This window comes from Lytechinus variegatus, chromosome 16 (genome assembly GCF_018143015.1).
Source record: "Lytechinus variegatus isolate NC3 chromosome 16, Lvar_3.0, whole genome shotgun sequence".
NCBI lineage: Eukaryota > Metazoa > Echinodermata > Echinoidea > Temnopleuroida > Toxopneustidae > Lytechinus > Lytechinus variegatus.
In genome coordinates this window covers 20,199,014-20,216,688 of record NC_054755.1, presented here as the reverse complement: position 1 = coordinate 20,216,688, position 17,675 = coordinate 20,199,014, and the positions used below count along the sequence as shown (strand labels likewise).

At 37.8% G+C, this 17,675-nt stretch overlaps 1 protein-coding gene across 1 annotated transcript in view; it reads right to left on the bottom strand.

Annotated features, from left to right (window-relative positions):
• Nucleotides 1-2,936: 2,936 nt before the first annotated feature.
• The window catches only part of LOC121429576 (multidrug resistance-associated protein 5-like), a 33,326-nt gene continuing 18,587 nt past the window's right edge, over nt 2,937-17,675 (bottom strand). Inside the window, exons 11-26 of the mRNA XM_041626671.1 lie at nt 15,859-16,089; nt 15,205-15,486; nt 14,684-14,953; nt 14,163-14,366; nt 12,659-12,968; nt 11,900-12,084; nt 11,030-11,149; nt 10,673-10,802; nt 9,831-10,300; nt 9,293-9,382; nt 8,190-8,379; nt 6,741-6,900; nt 5,884-5,962; nt 4,822-4,935; nt 4,017-4,181; nt 2,937-3,463 (exon numbers count right to left, since the gene is read on the bottom strand). Coding sequence (XP_041482605.1) covers nt 3,368-3,463; nt 4,017-4,181; nt 4,822-4,935; nt 5,884-5,962; nt 6,741-6,900; nt 8,190-8,379; nt 9,293-9,382; nt 9,831-10,300; nt 10,673-10,802; nt 11,030-11,149; nt 11,900-12,084; nt 12,659-12,968; nt 14,163-14,366; nt 14,684-14,953; nt 15,205-15,486; nt 15,859-16,089 — 3,096 coding nt within the window. The 3' untranslated portion in view covers nt 2,937-3,367. The remainder of the gene's footprint in view (nt 3,464-4,016; nt 4,182-4,821; nt 4,936-5,883; nt 5,963-6,740; nt 6,901-8,189; nt 8,380-9,292; nt 9,383-9,830; nt 10,301-10,672; nt 10,803-11,029; nt 11,150-11,899; nt 12,085-12,658; nt 12,969-14,162; nt 14,367-14,683; nt 14,954-15,204; nt 15,487-15,858; nt 16,090-17,675) is intronic.

Sequence of the window (17,675 nt, the reverse complement as noted above, 5' to 3'; positions counted from 1 at the left end):
AAAGTGTAAATTACATGAAAGATTTAATTTTTTCTTTTGCTAGATTTTTTTTTTCTTTTTCTTGGATTTTTATTAATGATTTCTGTAATATGTAAAGATGCTGTGTAGTCTAAAATATGAGAAACAAAATGCACTTCGATGGGTTCAATAAAAAATGAAAAATATGACCAAGTTAAATCCGAGTTAGGAGTGGGTTTATCGTAGTACTGCGTGTGTTTTGTGATTTTGACACGAGTAGTTTAAATCTGAATCAAGAGTGGGTTTATAAGCAAATGATTGGCTGAAACCTATCACATGACCGGTAGTTTATTTTAGTCAACGTGAAAATTTGCTAATGTTTTTATGGAGCAAACCTCCAAATTCCCTGGAAACAATTGATTCAGTTGACAAAACATTCTGGTTCTAATTCAAAATGTGACCTTGATTATAAAACAAAATAAAATCAGTTCGTAGGAGTGCCTAGAAAAATATTCATATAAGCCAGTTCGTAGTTCCTTTCTGCGCATGATCAGAAGAAGGTCATTTGCACTAAAGTGACATGGTGCTTTAAAATCTAATGAGATAAGCACCAACTCTGATGTCTTGATTATTCATATATTCTTTTGAATTGTCGTTTTTATTTACATCCACAAAAAACAACAATGCTTCCACGAACGACTAGTATTTCACAGTTTGTCAAGTACATTGTGCAACATGCTAAGATATGCATTCAAAGTAGCAACAAATACCTTCATTAAGCATTCATTGGTGTGCTATTCTGGTCACCTGGTCTATTCAATTTCTTCATCCTGCTATGTAAGGCAAGCTTACGTAATATCTTGCTTTGAAATCTGCCTATCATGATGAAAGAAATGAAAGGTCATTTGACCAAAATTGCCCATGAAGTAATTACGAACTGGTCTATTATGTGATATGCACGACATAAAAACTGACTTATTAGTGTTAAGAATGGATGTTGTTAAAATCGAAAAGATACAGAGGAGAGCTACAATGCTCCCTCTCCCTTCCATCCGTCCCAAGGAAACGACACAAAAATCATCATCATACACAATTGTTCCTTGTTTCTATAATTTATTATCTCATACCTCAACACAGCACCATTCATCGTATATATTCATATCTTGTCTGCAATTTGATAATACTGATCTCAAAATGAATTATATTCTCTGTTTCAACATATACAAATAATTTAGCACATCATTTTTCAGTAAAACACATCATCTTGCTGTAACCATACACAATTAAAAAATATATATACTTGGTATAGAGGTAAATATATAACTCTGGCATCTTATTTTCAATCCATTCCTTCATCTTCTTGGAAGTGATTGCATTGTACAAAAGGATTCAAGTAAGTATAAATACTATACTTTAGTCATTAAACAAGTTGAATAATCTAAAGTAAGTCTAAAGCTTTGCTACAGGTTTGGAAGTAAGAATTATATTTTTTCATCTAAAATTCCAATCTTTACATAAAGTGTAGAGTCAGTTGAATCTTTTCCAATCCATTGATTCTTGGTGAAAATTAGAATTTTACACATAAAAATATCTAATATTGATATTTTCTGTAAAAAGGCTATTTAAACACCATTTAGCACATTTATGAAATTTATTTATAAAACTGAAATCTGACTTCGATTGGGGATGGGGCTCTTTTAAATATTAATAATTAAATATTAATAATTCATAACACGGAGAAAGAAAAAAAATATATACGAGAAGGTCAGCATTGGAAGAAGTCTGACGCCGAGACTATGACACAAATTAAAAAAGTTCAGTTCATTACAAAAACTAAAATGCAAACTGCTTTCATCAAAAGCTGGCAGATTATAACATGAATCTTACTGATTTCAAAAGATGAAAATATAGTATAAAATCTTGATGCAGGAATGACTTCTTGTTGGAATGCTCCCCAAGGAGTGGGGAAAGTGCATACATTGGTAGTAGGCAAGTCAAGATCTGATGACTGGGGCAATAATATATCTTTAAAGTGCTTAGAGTTATTTCTGTCATTGTTACAACATACATGTAACATTTAACAAAACATGAATTATATGTTTATTCTTGAATATGAAAACAAACACAACTTCTGTTGACATTTAAAAGAAACAAAATATGAACACACTCCGGGAATGTAAAATTTTGGCTTGATAGTCTTACATGTATATCTGCATTATTGATATCCTGTAAATAGCAGAATACCCTTCAAATAAATACCAATGCAATAAGTTGCCAATTTAATGTATTTTATTTGGGTTTAAATACAAAAAAAATGAATCCATTTTTAATGTGGAAAGACAAACACGCACAAAAACACGCACAGGAAAAGACTTTCTCTGAATTTCTGATTAAAATCTAGGTGCATCCTACCATTTTTTTTGTAATCATCAAGACATTTCTCAAGAATGTCTATAGACAAAGAACTAATGCAAAATTACTATCATTTTTAATTAGCATGCTTGTTAAATCAAGTTAAAGGACTTTAAAATGGACAGGTAAAAGTAGGTGTGTTTTTTCATTTCTGCCATTGCATACATTTACTCACTTAAGCTGTGAGGTTAAACCTGGCTAGCTTCATTAAGCTCATGATGAAACATAAAAGAAGTGTTAACACAAATTACAAAATAAACATGGATTATTTTCGAATTTCAAGCCATGATAAAGTACAAAATAAAACATGACATTGCTGAAGTTATGGAGCAACTTCACAGGTTCAAACTCATATAAATCTCAAACATTTCAAGTACACTTTATAGGGAAGTGATGACAACATGCATCTCTTTTATGGTTTGAAAGTCAAATTCTGTCTCCAGTCTGGGGCCCATTTCATAAAGAGTTACAACTGTTGTAACTTTGCCATTATGGCAACTACCATGGTAACCTTGATTCTGATTGGCTGCTGAGCCCTGTTGCCATGACAGTTGCCATAATGGCAAAGTTACAACAGTTGCAAGTCCTTTATGAAACGGGCCCCTGCACTGCATACTGTAGCTAGACTTAGGAACAACTGGCTCTTTGCTTCAAATGCAAATGTTTAAACATGATAAATGATCTTACTTGGTTCAGAAGAAATATAGGAAGGATAACAAAATCGGAATTTGGCAAAATTGCTAGTCTTTGTTTCGGGAGTAATATCCAATATCGGCTTCACACAATAGTTTATTGCATTGAATGCTATGATAGCACTGATGTTCAGAATTAACTGAACTTCCAAATGGCCCACAAGAACGCCAAGTTTTAACAGCCGAGTCCACGCTACTATTCAATACTTAAGAGAATGTGCTTCGGTTGGGCTTTGAAACTTTCGCCATTAGTACATGCAGTTGTGATGTAGATTGAACTCAATGAGTAGGAAGGATGAGCATGATTAACGGTTCTGAGCCGACTCCGCAGCTGCTACCATACCGCTGAATATAGAGTTAGGATTAGCTAGTAGATTGCTTGGCTTGTCAAACTCTGCCACCTGTAGGGAAGAAAAGAAGGCAAAGATTTCATCAGAATAGCTTACCAAAACATATCAATCTACAGTATTCCAAACGACAATCCCCTATATGATTTAACAGCCATCGAGGGCCTAAAATATATATATATATATATATATATATATATATATATATATATATATATATATATAATATAACTTTTTGCCTGTTGCCGTCACCTTATGCCCATGACTTTGAAGTAAGCCATTCGTTTTCTTTTTCCAAACTAAAAAGATAGATTTCCTTCCTTTCCATTTCTTTCGATTTCTTTTCTCTTATTTGTAATGTACATAATTATATCTTAAATGTGAAAGTAGTGCCTTGTTAGTATTTTTCTGGATTGAACATGAGTGCACTGCAAATATGGCCCCCAGCTGTCCAATGTTATATCATACAATGTCTTGTGATTCTTCTTAATTTCGATTTCAGTCTGTACCTGCGAGACATGATGATTTTAATAAAACCCAATGATCTGTCCATCCATCTATCAATCTAAACTTATTTTCGAGACAGAGAGTGGTGAGTTTTCCTTACCCTTCCGTCATCCATGACTAATACTTTGTCTGAATCTAGAATTGTATTGAGTCTGTGAGCTACTGTGAGCATAGTACAGTCCTTGAATTCTTGTCTTATCGTCTGCTGTATCAATGAATCAGTCTCGGTATCAATGGCTGCCGTAGCCTCATCTAACATCAAAATCTGGAAAGGTTTAAAAAAAAGAAGCATTTGAGACCTAATTATAAATCAGACCACATTCATCATCATCACCCCCAAGATTCTCTTCTTCATCATCATCAATGTCAACATCACCATCATCATTATCATGATCACAATTATCATCATCATCAGCAGCAGAAACATCATTATCATCATCATTATCATCATCATCATCATCATTTTTATCATCATCATTTTTATCATCATCATCATCATCATCACAATTATCATCTTCATCATCACCATCATCTTCATCCTCATCACCATCATCACCATCATCATCATCATCATCATCATCGCCTCCATCATCATCATCATCATCATCAACATCATCATCATCATCACCATCGCTTCCATCATCATCATCCTCATCACCATCATCATCATCATCATCGCCTCCATCATCATCATCATCATCACCATCATCATCCTCATCATCATCACCACCATCAACATCATCATCATCATCCTCATCATCATCACCACCATCAACACCATCATCATCATCCTCATCATCATCACCATCATCATCACCATCATTACCATCATCATTATCACCACCATCATCATCATCATCATCATCCTCCTCCTCAATTACAATCTATATGAGATGAATTCTCACCTTGCTGCCTCTGAGTAAAGCCCTAGCCATGCACATGAGTTGTCTCTCTCCTACCGAGAAGTTATCTCCACCCTCTGTTACTGGGGCTTCTAGCTGGCTCTCCAAAGCACTTATCTATAATACACAGCAAAAATAACAGTCAAATTTTAATGATATCAATGTGCATACACAATGAGTGTGAATCGACACAATCGGAAATGATAACTCTTTAAGTTCTCTCTGCAAAATGTTTATGTCAACTTCATTTTGGATTGATATCATTCATGGCTTTGTGGTGCCATATCCTGTTTAAATTGGAAGGAGATACATGTAAAATAATCAGCCTGCATGTTGTAGCATAATCGGGTAGTCTCCAATTAAAGAACTTAATATTGCATTATATCCCAATGATAATCAATATCCACTTGGTTTAAAGATGAAACTGAAGGGCTGCAACAGAGGCAATGGGACGCAACAGTATATTTTCCCAACTACAGTGTATGCCAATTCTGACTCCTTCCCTTCGCAACAAGATCAGTATTGTCATTCTAATTCTTATGCTACAAGCACTGTAGATGATATTGTAGGTATCAAGTTTCACATCTACTTTTACGATTACCAGGATATAAATTGCTGTGATTATCAGAACAATGAATTGATGCAGTTATCATTAGAATAATGACTTGCTGTGGTTGTCATCAGAACAATTTCAGATTTTCAATCCCACCGCTGCCACCAAAAGTCCAAAGATAGGATTTTGATCAGCAATTATGCTGCTACTTTGAATGTTTGTTCAGAGATGGTGCATTTTACCCTAATGGTCATAACTCAGCTCGTCAAAAGACAGATCTCTAAAACGAGAAATCTCTAAATCGAGAAATATAATTTCTAAGCATTTTGGCTTAATTTATCCAAAATTATTTGAAAATGAAACGTGCAATATTCTACTTGATATGTACAAGACAAGGGGCAGTAACACAAAGATTAGATATTTATTATGTAATTGAATTTATTGTACATGGTTTTAATACATTTGAAAATATTAGAAAAAAACAGGCCTATGCATATGTATATTTTTCTTACCCTGTCTTTCATATAAGACCTTTCCAGGGCTTCCCAGAGTTCCTTGTCGCTATGGTCATTGAAAGGATCAAGGTTGTACCTACATAAGAACAAAATTAAATGAAAATTATTTGATATTCTGATCTGAGGTTATAGATGTAATAAAAAGTCCATTGCATGTAACTGGAAAGGCATTCCATGGGGCACTTCATCAGTCGTTTTCACATACTAATCTACTTGGCTCAGCCAATGAGATGAAAGTATTTCAGTAGCTTATATTGTCAGTGATAATCAATGACAAGATGCATCATGAGACTGTTACTATGGTTACCCATCACCAAGTCTGCTCTGACTATTTGTCGTCTCATGATAGAAGTTAAAGATAATTACTACTACCTTGAGAGATAATTCTTGATTAGATTAGACTTAGATTAGATTTGATAGCATTTATTCCATTCATCATAAAAACAAAAGCACCTTAAATGAAATATAAGGTCTGTTATTTGGTTAGGGTGAGGGCAAGGTGGTATAGATGGCCTGCCATAGTTGAGGGTTACACTTACTGTATAAATCTTCATCTATATGATTTGAAGGATCCAGCCGAACTAGACACAATACTTTGGCCAGAACCCCCACTGTGCACAAACAATGTAGGCCGTGAAATGGCATGGTGTCCAACCCTGGCTGGATCCGCCACTGTTCATACCTCAAGCTTTCCTATCCCTTTTACATATTCTGTTCAAACTGATAAAACTGACATAAAAATCTATCCTTCTCATAGAGCTGAATATAATTGATTTCTTCACCTGAAAATGTCTTATCGTACTTTGCAACAAAACAGAAGCAATTACTACCCATAAGTGAGTCTCCGGACCTACCTGACGGTTCCGATGAATAGGACTGGATCTTGGGGAATGATGGATAGCTTAGCACGAAGATCATGGAGACCAATCTCTTTGACATCGATACCGTCAATCACAATCTGGCCACTGGCGCCCTCTACCAGCCGAAACAAGGCAATTCCAAGCGTTGATTTACCTGCAAACCCAAAACAAACATCGGGTTGTAACATTAAGTTCTCTTTCACAAAGTCAAACATGTCTTCTGTTTGAAGGTCACTACACCTACACACCTTACAACTGGGGGGTGTTTCACAAAGATTTAAGAATGACTTAAAGGGGAAGTTCACCCTGAAGAAAACTTTGTTGTAAAAATAGCAGAAAAAATAGTCAAAAATATCGGTGAAGGTTTGAGGAAAATCCGATAAAGAGTAAGAAAGTTATTAGAGTTCAAAATTTGGGATTTGTGACGTCATAAACGAGCAGCTGCCCCATGTGTTATGTAATATAAAATGTATGAATTTCAAATTTTGTATGGTTCCTGATGACTTAATTTTGTTTTCTTTTCATGATCGGGTGTGAAATGATTTGTCTATTGATATACAAAAGTTACAGTGAAAACCATTTTCAATTTTCTGAGAAAATGACATTTCATTGATTTTTTACCATTTGCTATGTAGAAATGACGTCACAAATCAAATAATTGAAATTCTAATAACTTTTTAATTATTTGATGAATTTTTCTCAAACCTTCGGCAATATTTTTTATTATTTTTCGCTATTTTTACAATAAACTTTTTGTCAGGGTGAACTTCCCCTTTAAGAGTCGCACTTGGATGCCTAGTTGCATGACTGCATTGGTCAGATCATGCTATAAAAGAGGACACTCATTATTGCGTATTAATCAATAAGATTACGCATTGCATGATATATACACTTTGGTACTTAAGTGCAACCCTAAGACATACTTAATAAATCTTCGTGAAACACCCCCCGTTCTACAACATAAATTTGGAAGAAACAACATTATGGCCATTTTGTTATGATGCAATCATCTTGAATGATCTTATTCAATGTTCAGGATAACTACATGTATTAGAATACTAAATAATTTTTTTGAATAATTGCACAAGAATTCAGTTTGCAGTAATGGCAACATTGGCTAAAATTTTATTGTACATTTGCCAGGACATCATTACTAATATGATATGAATTTGCACCTATGTAAATGAAATGTGACCTTGTGGCTCTTATACCTCAGTCATATTTGCTCCACAACTGCCGTATGGCCAGTCAAAAACAGCCATTTTTTGTACTAATACATATCGGTGGTTTGAATAAAAATGAATAAAACAGCTGTTTTTTACTTGCTGTACCATCGCCGTAGGGGAAATATGACTGTAGCATTTGTTTGGAGGCTTATCCACTGAGCCACAACAATGGAGAAACGCCTCATCCAAAGAAAAGAAATATTGTATTTATAAATACCTGATCCCGTCCTTCCCACGATGCCAACCTTCTCCATAGGTTTGACAACAAGCTTGACACCTTTCAATACAAGAGGTAGCCCTTCCCTGTAACGCATCTTGAAGTCTTTGAATTCAATCTGACCCTGTTCTGGCCATTTCTTGGCCGGCCGTTTGTTCTTGATTACCCTTGGTGCCTCCGCGACTAGATTCTAGAAAATAGCAAGAAAATGAACAGAAAGGATGTTTACCTTATTTGAAAGTTGTATAGTAATCAGAGATTATTGTTAAAACTCTTATGGGGCATTGCAAGTAACTTACTTTTTTTTATTCCAATCGTAAAGCCCAAGTCCCTTGATTAAAACCAATCTATTGATTAAATGCAAATTTGTATTTGATTAGCATTCAATGGAAACTCAACTTTCTTGCAATATTAAATTACGCTTGATTTACTATTGAACGCAAGTTTCTTGCACCATCTTGTTGGTATCAAATGTTCAATGTTTAGATAGAGAAGGCAACTTAGGATTCATGTTGTTCTATCCAAACTTGTGCTTCAAAAGACATAGATGTCAAGATAGATTTTTAAGTCACCCAGTCATTTGGGTTGAGAATTGTCCACGAGGATTGAACATTAAACATTTTTTTTTCAAATTTAATTAAACTTGTATAGTTGAAAAGATTTAGTTTTATTATAGAGATGACTCTGATCAAGGAATGTTTTATCATGGTAAGAATGTTAACCCATTGCCTATTAGAACCAGGGGCCCCATCTTACAAAGAGTTGCCATTGAATCGATCAATCGCAACTATGGAAAGCCAGCAAAGTCAACACATAAACTGCATGTTTATTCAAATTATTTTCTAGATATGAATGTATATCCATGAATTCATTCATTTCTTGACAATTTGGTGTGTTCTCCTTTGTTTCCAAAGGACATTTTGCAAATTTCCTGTAGAAAAAATTATGGCACTGATGGATTTCCATAGAGTTACGATTGATTGGATCAAACATAATACTTTGTAAGACGGGGCCCAGGTGATCCCTGTACATAGCCTATGTGAATCAATGGATTCAGTAGTCAACCAGTTAAAGGCATTTCAGTATGTAGCTATATAGTTTACCTTCATGTAGCTCTGGATTCTTTCTACCGATGTGAACCGAGCCTCTGTCTCTGAAGCCATGAGAACCAACATCTGGAACATACCAGTCAGCTGTAAACGGATCAAAAAGTATAAAGTTCAGAAAATCATCCATTTACACGCATAATGATAATTATGATGACATCAGTTAGATGTGTTTAATTTCACAAAAAGAAAGAAAACTAAATATAATGAAAATAAACATGAATACATTCATTGTTTAAAGAATGCTGATGATATCGTATAATTCAAAGTATATCAGCATTTTGCTGATATAAAACCATCAAAATCTTCTTGTCAGAAATAATAAATTCTTTCAGGTATTGACACACCATTCTGTAAACAATATATGAGTCTGGTTATAGCCTTTAAGACATACAATGTATGTATCTAAGTGCTTTAATACAGATCCTATTAGTCATTCCCGCGCACAACATCCTCCACTCCCTAGGGAATATTTGTTAAAGATTTTTTCGTTAGAGAATATCAATGTGAGAAAATAACCAAATTGATGAATTACCTGAATAGTATATGAAACAGCAAGACCGGCCGTTGAGGAATCAATCTCTCCGTGATACAGGACGACAAGGAGATGGCAGATGAATGCAAGAAGGATAACAAGAGTCTCTAATCGGACACCGGCCCATCGGGCAGCCATCCTAAAGAACATGTACGGTAGGGCATTGCCGTCGAGCAGCGTCCGGAACCTGACAATGAAATCGTCGGTTTTGTTGTAAGCGTGGATTGTCGAGAGACCCTGGACGGTTGCGGAGATGTGGGAGAACCAAGGCGAGCGGGTGATATTCTCGATACGCTTCAGGTCGCGGATTCCCTTTCGGTAGTAGCGGAGTATGATGACGAAGATGATGAACGTTGGGATGATGATGGCGATGAAGATGGGGAAGACGATGCAGATGACAATCAGAGCGAACGATACGAGGAAGACGTTTTGCAGGAAGAGTTCCAGGTTGAAAGGTAAAAGGACATCAACTGTAAGAAAGAAGTCATTCAATGAATAAAAATAATAACAGTGCTACCACTACTACTACTACTAGTAATGATAATTATAATTACAGTAAATCTAATAATACTTACACTATTAATAATAATTATACTTGCTCTTATAGTGCTAACCACTTGACCCCAAGTCTCTAAGCACTCTTCAGTAATGCAGCATACATTACTCTTTAGAAGATCAGCTATTATGTGCACTGTATTTTCAAGGAATTCCTGTTCTATATTTTTTCAAAAGCCCCAGAAAAAAATATTTTTTTGTTTTGTTTTATCACGTGACCACCTCTTAACAAATCATTTATCAAAAATCCTCAAAATGTTCATAAAATGGATACAAACAACAAATACCTTCATCTAAATCCTTGGAGAATCGGTTCAGAATACGGCCGGTTGGTGTTGTATCAAAGAAACTCATTGGTGAGCGGAAAACGTTGATGAAGACAGTGTCATGCATGTGAGATGCAGCTTTCAGGGTTACCTAAATGTGGACAGATTATCAGATATTTGAGGAATCACACTTTGTATAATCATGCTGGTACATGTATCTCTTTATAAGTTTCTGTGCTCATGAAATATGAAGTCAATTCATAAAGTGATACAAGTTTCTTCTTTTTCTCTTCTTCTTTTGTTACTTCTTTTCATCATTTTCTCTTTCCGTTTCTTGTATATCATTCTACAGATACCTAAAATAAGATTGTATCGTACCTTCATAAAGACCAGACTCTTGAATGCTCCAAACATCATGATAACGATAAGGGACAGACCGTAGATCAGCTGGTACCTCTGGGCATCGGGGTTCAAACCAATATCACCATTGGGATCAGTCTGAAAAAGAGCAAGAGAAATGCACACAGTGAAAATATGCAATTTATTGCGAATACACATCATCATAGCAAAAAAGGACACCCCTATTACATGTACACCCTACCCCCAATTTTGTCTCTCAACTTTCCCTATTTCTTTGATTGTGTTTAATAGAGCCCTTACAACCCCTAACCTGATCACATTCCCTCCCTTTCTAAAGTATAACCCAATTCTTTCATCATGAGAGATAAAGGTGTTGGAGAGGATACATGTAAGTCTCCTGACTATGAACCACAGAGTCCAGGGTTCACATCCCAACATAGCATCCGCGTCCTTAGACAGGGCACTTATCTACATTTGCCAATCTCCACCCTGGTGTAGTAAATGGGTACCCAGAAGGAAGAAATTTCTCAAATGCTTGAGCAACTGGACAGCCCAGCTAAAGCCAGGGTAAATAACAATATTATCACGTTAAACAGGGCCTGCTGGGAGTCCAGGGGGCCATTTCATAAAGCTGTTCGTAAGTTCAGAACGGCTAGTGATCCTTTGCTGTGATAAATAATCGCCAATGAACATTTTGGCATATAACTTTTACCACAAGAAAGGATCACCAGTCGTTCTTAAAGTCGCTCTTAACTTTCGAACAGCTTTATGAAACACCCACCGGTTTCCAGTATTGAAGTGGCTATCCTGGGTAAATATGACATTCTTCTTATTATTATAGAGTACCTATCACCCCAAACCCTACTCATATGGTCATTGATAACTTACTCCATTTCCTTGATTGAGCCAGAAAGACAGGTACATGTTATTGAGTGTGATCGAGCCAAACATTAGGATGAAGCAGAAGAGGACGAGTAAGCCCATGTGATAGCCGCCCATGGACTTGATGTACGTAGCATAGGTGCCCCAGCCAACAGACGCAGTGCTCTTCTCCTCCGAGGACATCAGTTTACCTACAAAGATATAGCATTCGGTACGTAGAATAAGCCATTGGAGGTACATACATGTACAATGAATGCAATGCCGTTAATCCGAGCGGAAACCCTACCGTTCAGGGAGGGGGTATATCTATTGTTCATCCCCCCCTCCCATTTGAATAGTATGTCATCATGGATTTACTTGCTCAATATATAGAGACTAACAATTCCTTTATCAGAAGTCTGTATACCGTTATACAGTAATACAGCATAATTACCCTGGCTTTAGCAGAGCAGATGTTATGCGCACTGCATTTCAAGGAATTAATCCTGGCGGGTACCCATTTACCTCACCTAGGTTGAGTGCAGCACAATATGGATCAATTTCCTGTAGCAGTGTGGTCTATTGTCACGGACATGGAAATAAAAACCACCTCATATAAAGGCACAGATAAGATATCACCAGTGGCGGACCGTGACCCGGAGGAAACAATGATTGGAGAGGCACTGCTTTGTTTGTGAACGATGCTGTGCCCCTCCAATGCTTTGTCTCCTCTGGGTCACGGTTGGGCCACTGGATATCACCATCGGAATCTTCGACAAAACTCACCATCAGTGACGGGTACAGCGGCTTCCGGTTCCGGCGGCACATCCGAGACGAAGCTGGACGCCCTAGATCTTGAGCTGAGCTGGGATTGCGCCCTCTCTCGTCGCTCCACCATGGATTCCTCCTGCTCTGGCATGTCCTCATCGGCTTCAGGGTTGGCGACGTCCTCAAGGTCCTCTGCTTCCTGCTTGGAATGGAAGGTGTGGATCAGGTTTGCGTACACGCCGTCCACGGCCATCAGCTCGTCGTGGTGACCGCGTTCAACGATTCTTCCGTCCATCATCGTCATCACTAAGTCACAGTCCTTCAAGTACTGTCGATAAAAGAAAGAACGAAACAATAGAGATGAATAAGAAATAATAATGATAATACTTCCAGTAATTACAATATTCACATGTATAAAGCCCCAAACTAACAATTTCTCTTAAGTGATTTACAATATACAACCTAACTACTTTAACTACCTAACTTAACTTTAATACTTAACTAACTTACTTATATGATTTAATATAAATTGTGTGAGAATACACCAGAACATTTCTAAGCGCAAGTAAACCATAACTTGTTATAATGAAAAATTTTAACCCTATGTAGGCCGGGGTATTTTGGGAGTTCATATGACCAGGGGGAGGGGCCTCCCAGGCCCCCTTAAGATCTCGGCCGTCGACCGCTTGATTGCGCTGAAAATTGGCACGCGGGTTGCCTGGGACATGATCTACAAGATTGTATAGTGATTTATTTCATGCGAATTGCTATTAAGTGATTATGCTAATTTATGCGTAATTAGTATGCGAAATCATACTTTTTCCTCTAACTCCCTAAATAAAGCTCTAAATGTACTAATTTTTGGTATAGAAACTCTTTGTGGTGTTCTTAGCAAGTGTGCGTGAAAAAAATTGCAATATCAAATCTTTTTCTTATGTATTATATTATTTTTTGCAATTTCTTATGTATTTTTCTGTTTTTGACCTTTTGTTTTTCATTGTTTTTTCAATGAAATTCGTTGGGGACTCTTCTGTGATCATAAAAAGCATAAAATAAATACATTTAGACCAGTAAAAGTAAAAATAATCATGCAATTATGAATTTTGGTTGAAAACACAATTTGCATTGACTTTGTACACGAAATCATGTTTTTGAGCAATTTTTGGTCTGACATGCACTTATATAATCTTGCGTAATTTCGGAACCACGTACCCGGGTGACGCAAAATTGGTCTCAAAAGTTGCGCAAGACTTGAAAGTAAAAAGTCAGGGAGCGGCGTGGTAAAAAAATTTCGCGCTGCGAAAATATTGCGCGATTCGTTGAGGGGGGGGCCTCGGAGGCCCCCCCCGCCTGGCCTAGATAGGGTTAAATTCCCATTAACAAATTTTCCATCAGCCAATCAGATTGCAGGATTTCAATAGCTTTTTAACTGTTATTGCAAATTTCTTATTATAACAAGTATTATGACAAGGGTCCCAGGCCATCAAGATGACCCTTTCCTTCGAAGCTTAACCCTGATTACCTGAAGCTGATGGGTAACAAAGAGAACCGTCTTTCCCTTGAGAGCCGTGCTGATACAATGTGTGAAGATGTGAAGACCCACATGGGCATCCACGGCACTGAGAGGGTCGTCAAGGAGATAGATATCACGGTCGGAATACAGCGCCCTCGCCAGACTGATACGCTGCTTCTGACCTCCGCTCATGTTGATGCCACGCTCTCCAATCTGCGTCGAGAAATAAATCAGATGAAAATGAGAGCAAGGGTTGAATATTCAATACCAGTTCTCCAGTTATTTTGTAGGTCAATGACAATACATGCATATTTATTTTCAGTATTATTATTATCATTATTGTTATTACAATTCTTATCATCATTAATACTATTATCATAATTACGTATTATGCTAGACATTCTAGACATTTATTTATAAAATCAATAGATTAATACAATCATAAACCTTTATATTGCACAGTGTTTACACATACTCTATAAGATAAATGTAAAATCTTTGCATATCAACTAAAACCAAGAATAACTGACCTCTGTTTGGTCTCCCATTGGTAGAATAGCCAGATCGGGTTTTAGAGAGCAAGCATGGAGAACCATATCATACTTTTCCTCGTCGAATGGAAGTCCAAAGAGAATGTTATTCTTGACCGTTGCGTTGAAGATCCAAGCCTCTTGGGCCGCGTAGGCGAAGTTTCCGTTGACGCAGTTGTCACCCTCCATATTGTGCATCTGACCAAGGATAGCCGAGATGAGAGAGGTCTTGCCGGCCCCAACGGAACCACAGACACCTGTTAGCTTGCCCTACAATACAAACAGATAGGTGAAAAACATTGATGAGGTCCTCAGCAACAAGATTATGTTACAGGACAATATAATAATACAATGTATTTAGAGAATTATGCGTTGAAACTAAAAAAAAATATTCACATGAAGGGCATACATGTACATAGTAGAAATGAATATAACTTCTGAGATATAAATATATTGTCTGAGAAATTATCAGAGGAGCGATTGTCGCAGGGGCAAATGTCGCATTATCAATATGTTCTCACCTTTTCTAGTGCAAAGTTGATGCCAAAGAGAACCTTTGAGACTTTGTCGTCCGGAACGTGAGGTCTTGGGTGGATCTTACTCTTCTGAATGAGTTTGTCGACGGCGATCGTATCAAGCCCTGCCTCGGCCAGGGTGACCGGTTTCATTGCCATGCTGAATCGCCTGGCTGGTTGTGCGTCATCGCTCTTCTTGCCGATGGCTCCGTTTGGTTTCTCTGGCTCGATAATGGTGATAGCCGACTTCTTGGAGGGAGCTTCTTCTGTGTCTTCATCCAAATCAACCTAGTTGTGATAATCCAAGCAAAAATTGAATACAATAAAGAATAAACTTGGCAGTTTGGTGATATACATATGTAAATAAACATAATCGCAAGGTTGTGAGTTTGAATCCCCACTCTGCCATTCTCTCCACTTTGAAAAAAAGGCCCATCTTTCGTCTACAAGGTCAGCCACTATGACTGAATAACCTAGACGTAAAATGTTTCCTAGGTAATTGCTAATATATCAGCTTGGCGTTTACCAGAAAAATGCTGTCCTGCCGAGTTCCCACAGGAGTTACATGTACCATAAACAGAAACAGAAACAGCTGCTAACAAAGTGCAATGACCCCATTGCATCCAGACAAAACTTAATGTTACTGGGCCCAAAACTGACCTGCAGATTGACCTCTCGGGTGTGGACGTACGCAACCTTTCTATCGTTGTTGTTGGCGCTGCCATTCTCGATGGCCCGACTTTTCAATTTGATCTCCTCCTCGTCCTCCTCCTCCTGTTCTCCGCTTTCCAGCCTATCCCACGCAAACACTCCGTTTCGGATGATGACGGCGTACTTGTCGTTCCGTGGGAGGACGTCCAGTGGGTTCTGCTCGTCCATCACAAATACACTCTAGAAGAAAATAATGATTATTATTAATCCAAAATAATGATTATACTTACAACAATGATGATAATAATTACCTTCATTTATCCAGGGTAGCTACTTCAGCTCTTATGAACTGTTCTCCCAGCAGGGGCCCTGCATAACAATGTTATTATTACCCTTCTCAATTCTAATAGTGTAATAGCCAGGGTGTAGCGGTTCTGACTCTCGCCTTGTAATCAGAGGGTCTAGCGCCCTTTGGCAAGGCGTCAATCCACGCTTTGCCATTCTCACCCAGGTGCTAATTGGGTACCGGTAGGAAACAACTGTCATTGTGGTTGGTTTAGCAAGTTTGCGCCTAACAGGCTGCTTGAAATGCTATGAATCCATTGACCAGGTAATAATAATTGTGAAGCGCTCTGCACAGTCGTAGATTGATATTATATATATATATATACATAAATGCCAATTATTATTTATACATCAAATGTCCATTAAACAAGAAGACATAAGCTCCCATTTTGGATGTCTTTAGTACATGTATGACTCAGCCGGGGATAGAACCCATGATGTCCTATTCATGAGGTGATACAAACTCTTTATCCATTATGCAGACCTGCCAACATTTGAAAATGGAAAAAAGGAGTCCACGAATCGCGCGGAAAGCCGAACTCCCAACGGCGGGGGTCAAGGGGCCCGCCTTAGGGCCCCTTGTGGGGTCCAGGGGCAAGGCCCCGGCGGGGGTGCAAGGGGACGGAGCCCCCTCGAAGCTGGAGGACATTTAGGAAATTTCACCTTAAAAACAAGCCTTCTGGAGCCCTTCTTGAGCTTATTATGCCTTGTCCTTTCTCTGGAGCCTTTCATAAATTGTGGCTTTTTTGGCACCATGTATTACCTCTCTTGAGCAAGTATGGCATAGTTTCTTTCTACTCTCCATAGCCAATTTATGTACCATCAGAGAACTTAATGTTCTTGTGCTCAGGCTTGCTCTCTGCTTAGTTTTGTTCTTTACCACGATGGAAAATACTCTTTCACAGTCACTGTTGCTATGAAAAATTAGCAGAACTGCTTTCATTGTTTTGCATAGGATTAGGAGGGTGTCTCTGTCACTGTGTGCCTTTAACAGACTAAAAAAAAATACAGCAGGGGTCTAAAAGTTTGCAAGAATCGGCACTGAAACGGTAGACTTTTAAAATCCAAAGCATTTAGCTCACTAAGCACAAAGCACATATAAAAATATCAGGAAAAGATATTAGTTTAAAATGTTACCGTTTCTAAACCCTCAGCTGGCAAAACAATCCATTTCCCACACGGTATTCCAGAACGGCAGTAGTATAGTAGCGGAGGCACGCAAGCGCTGCGCTGCATCGTATGCATAGAGTTACATTCGCTATGAATCCTCGCGATCGCGGGCGAACTGTCCAATGTCAATACACACGATCACTGTCGGATAAATAGCGCGCTGGCCGTGGCTTGTTGCGCTTCGTATATGCACACACGGGGCACAGGCCCATCACGCGTTCTTATCCATTGAACTCTGAACTCCACGTACCCGCGCGTAGTGCATGCGTTTAATTAACGTTACGCACGGTATGTATAGGTACGATCCATAG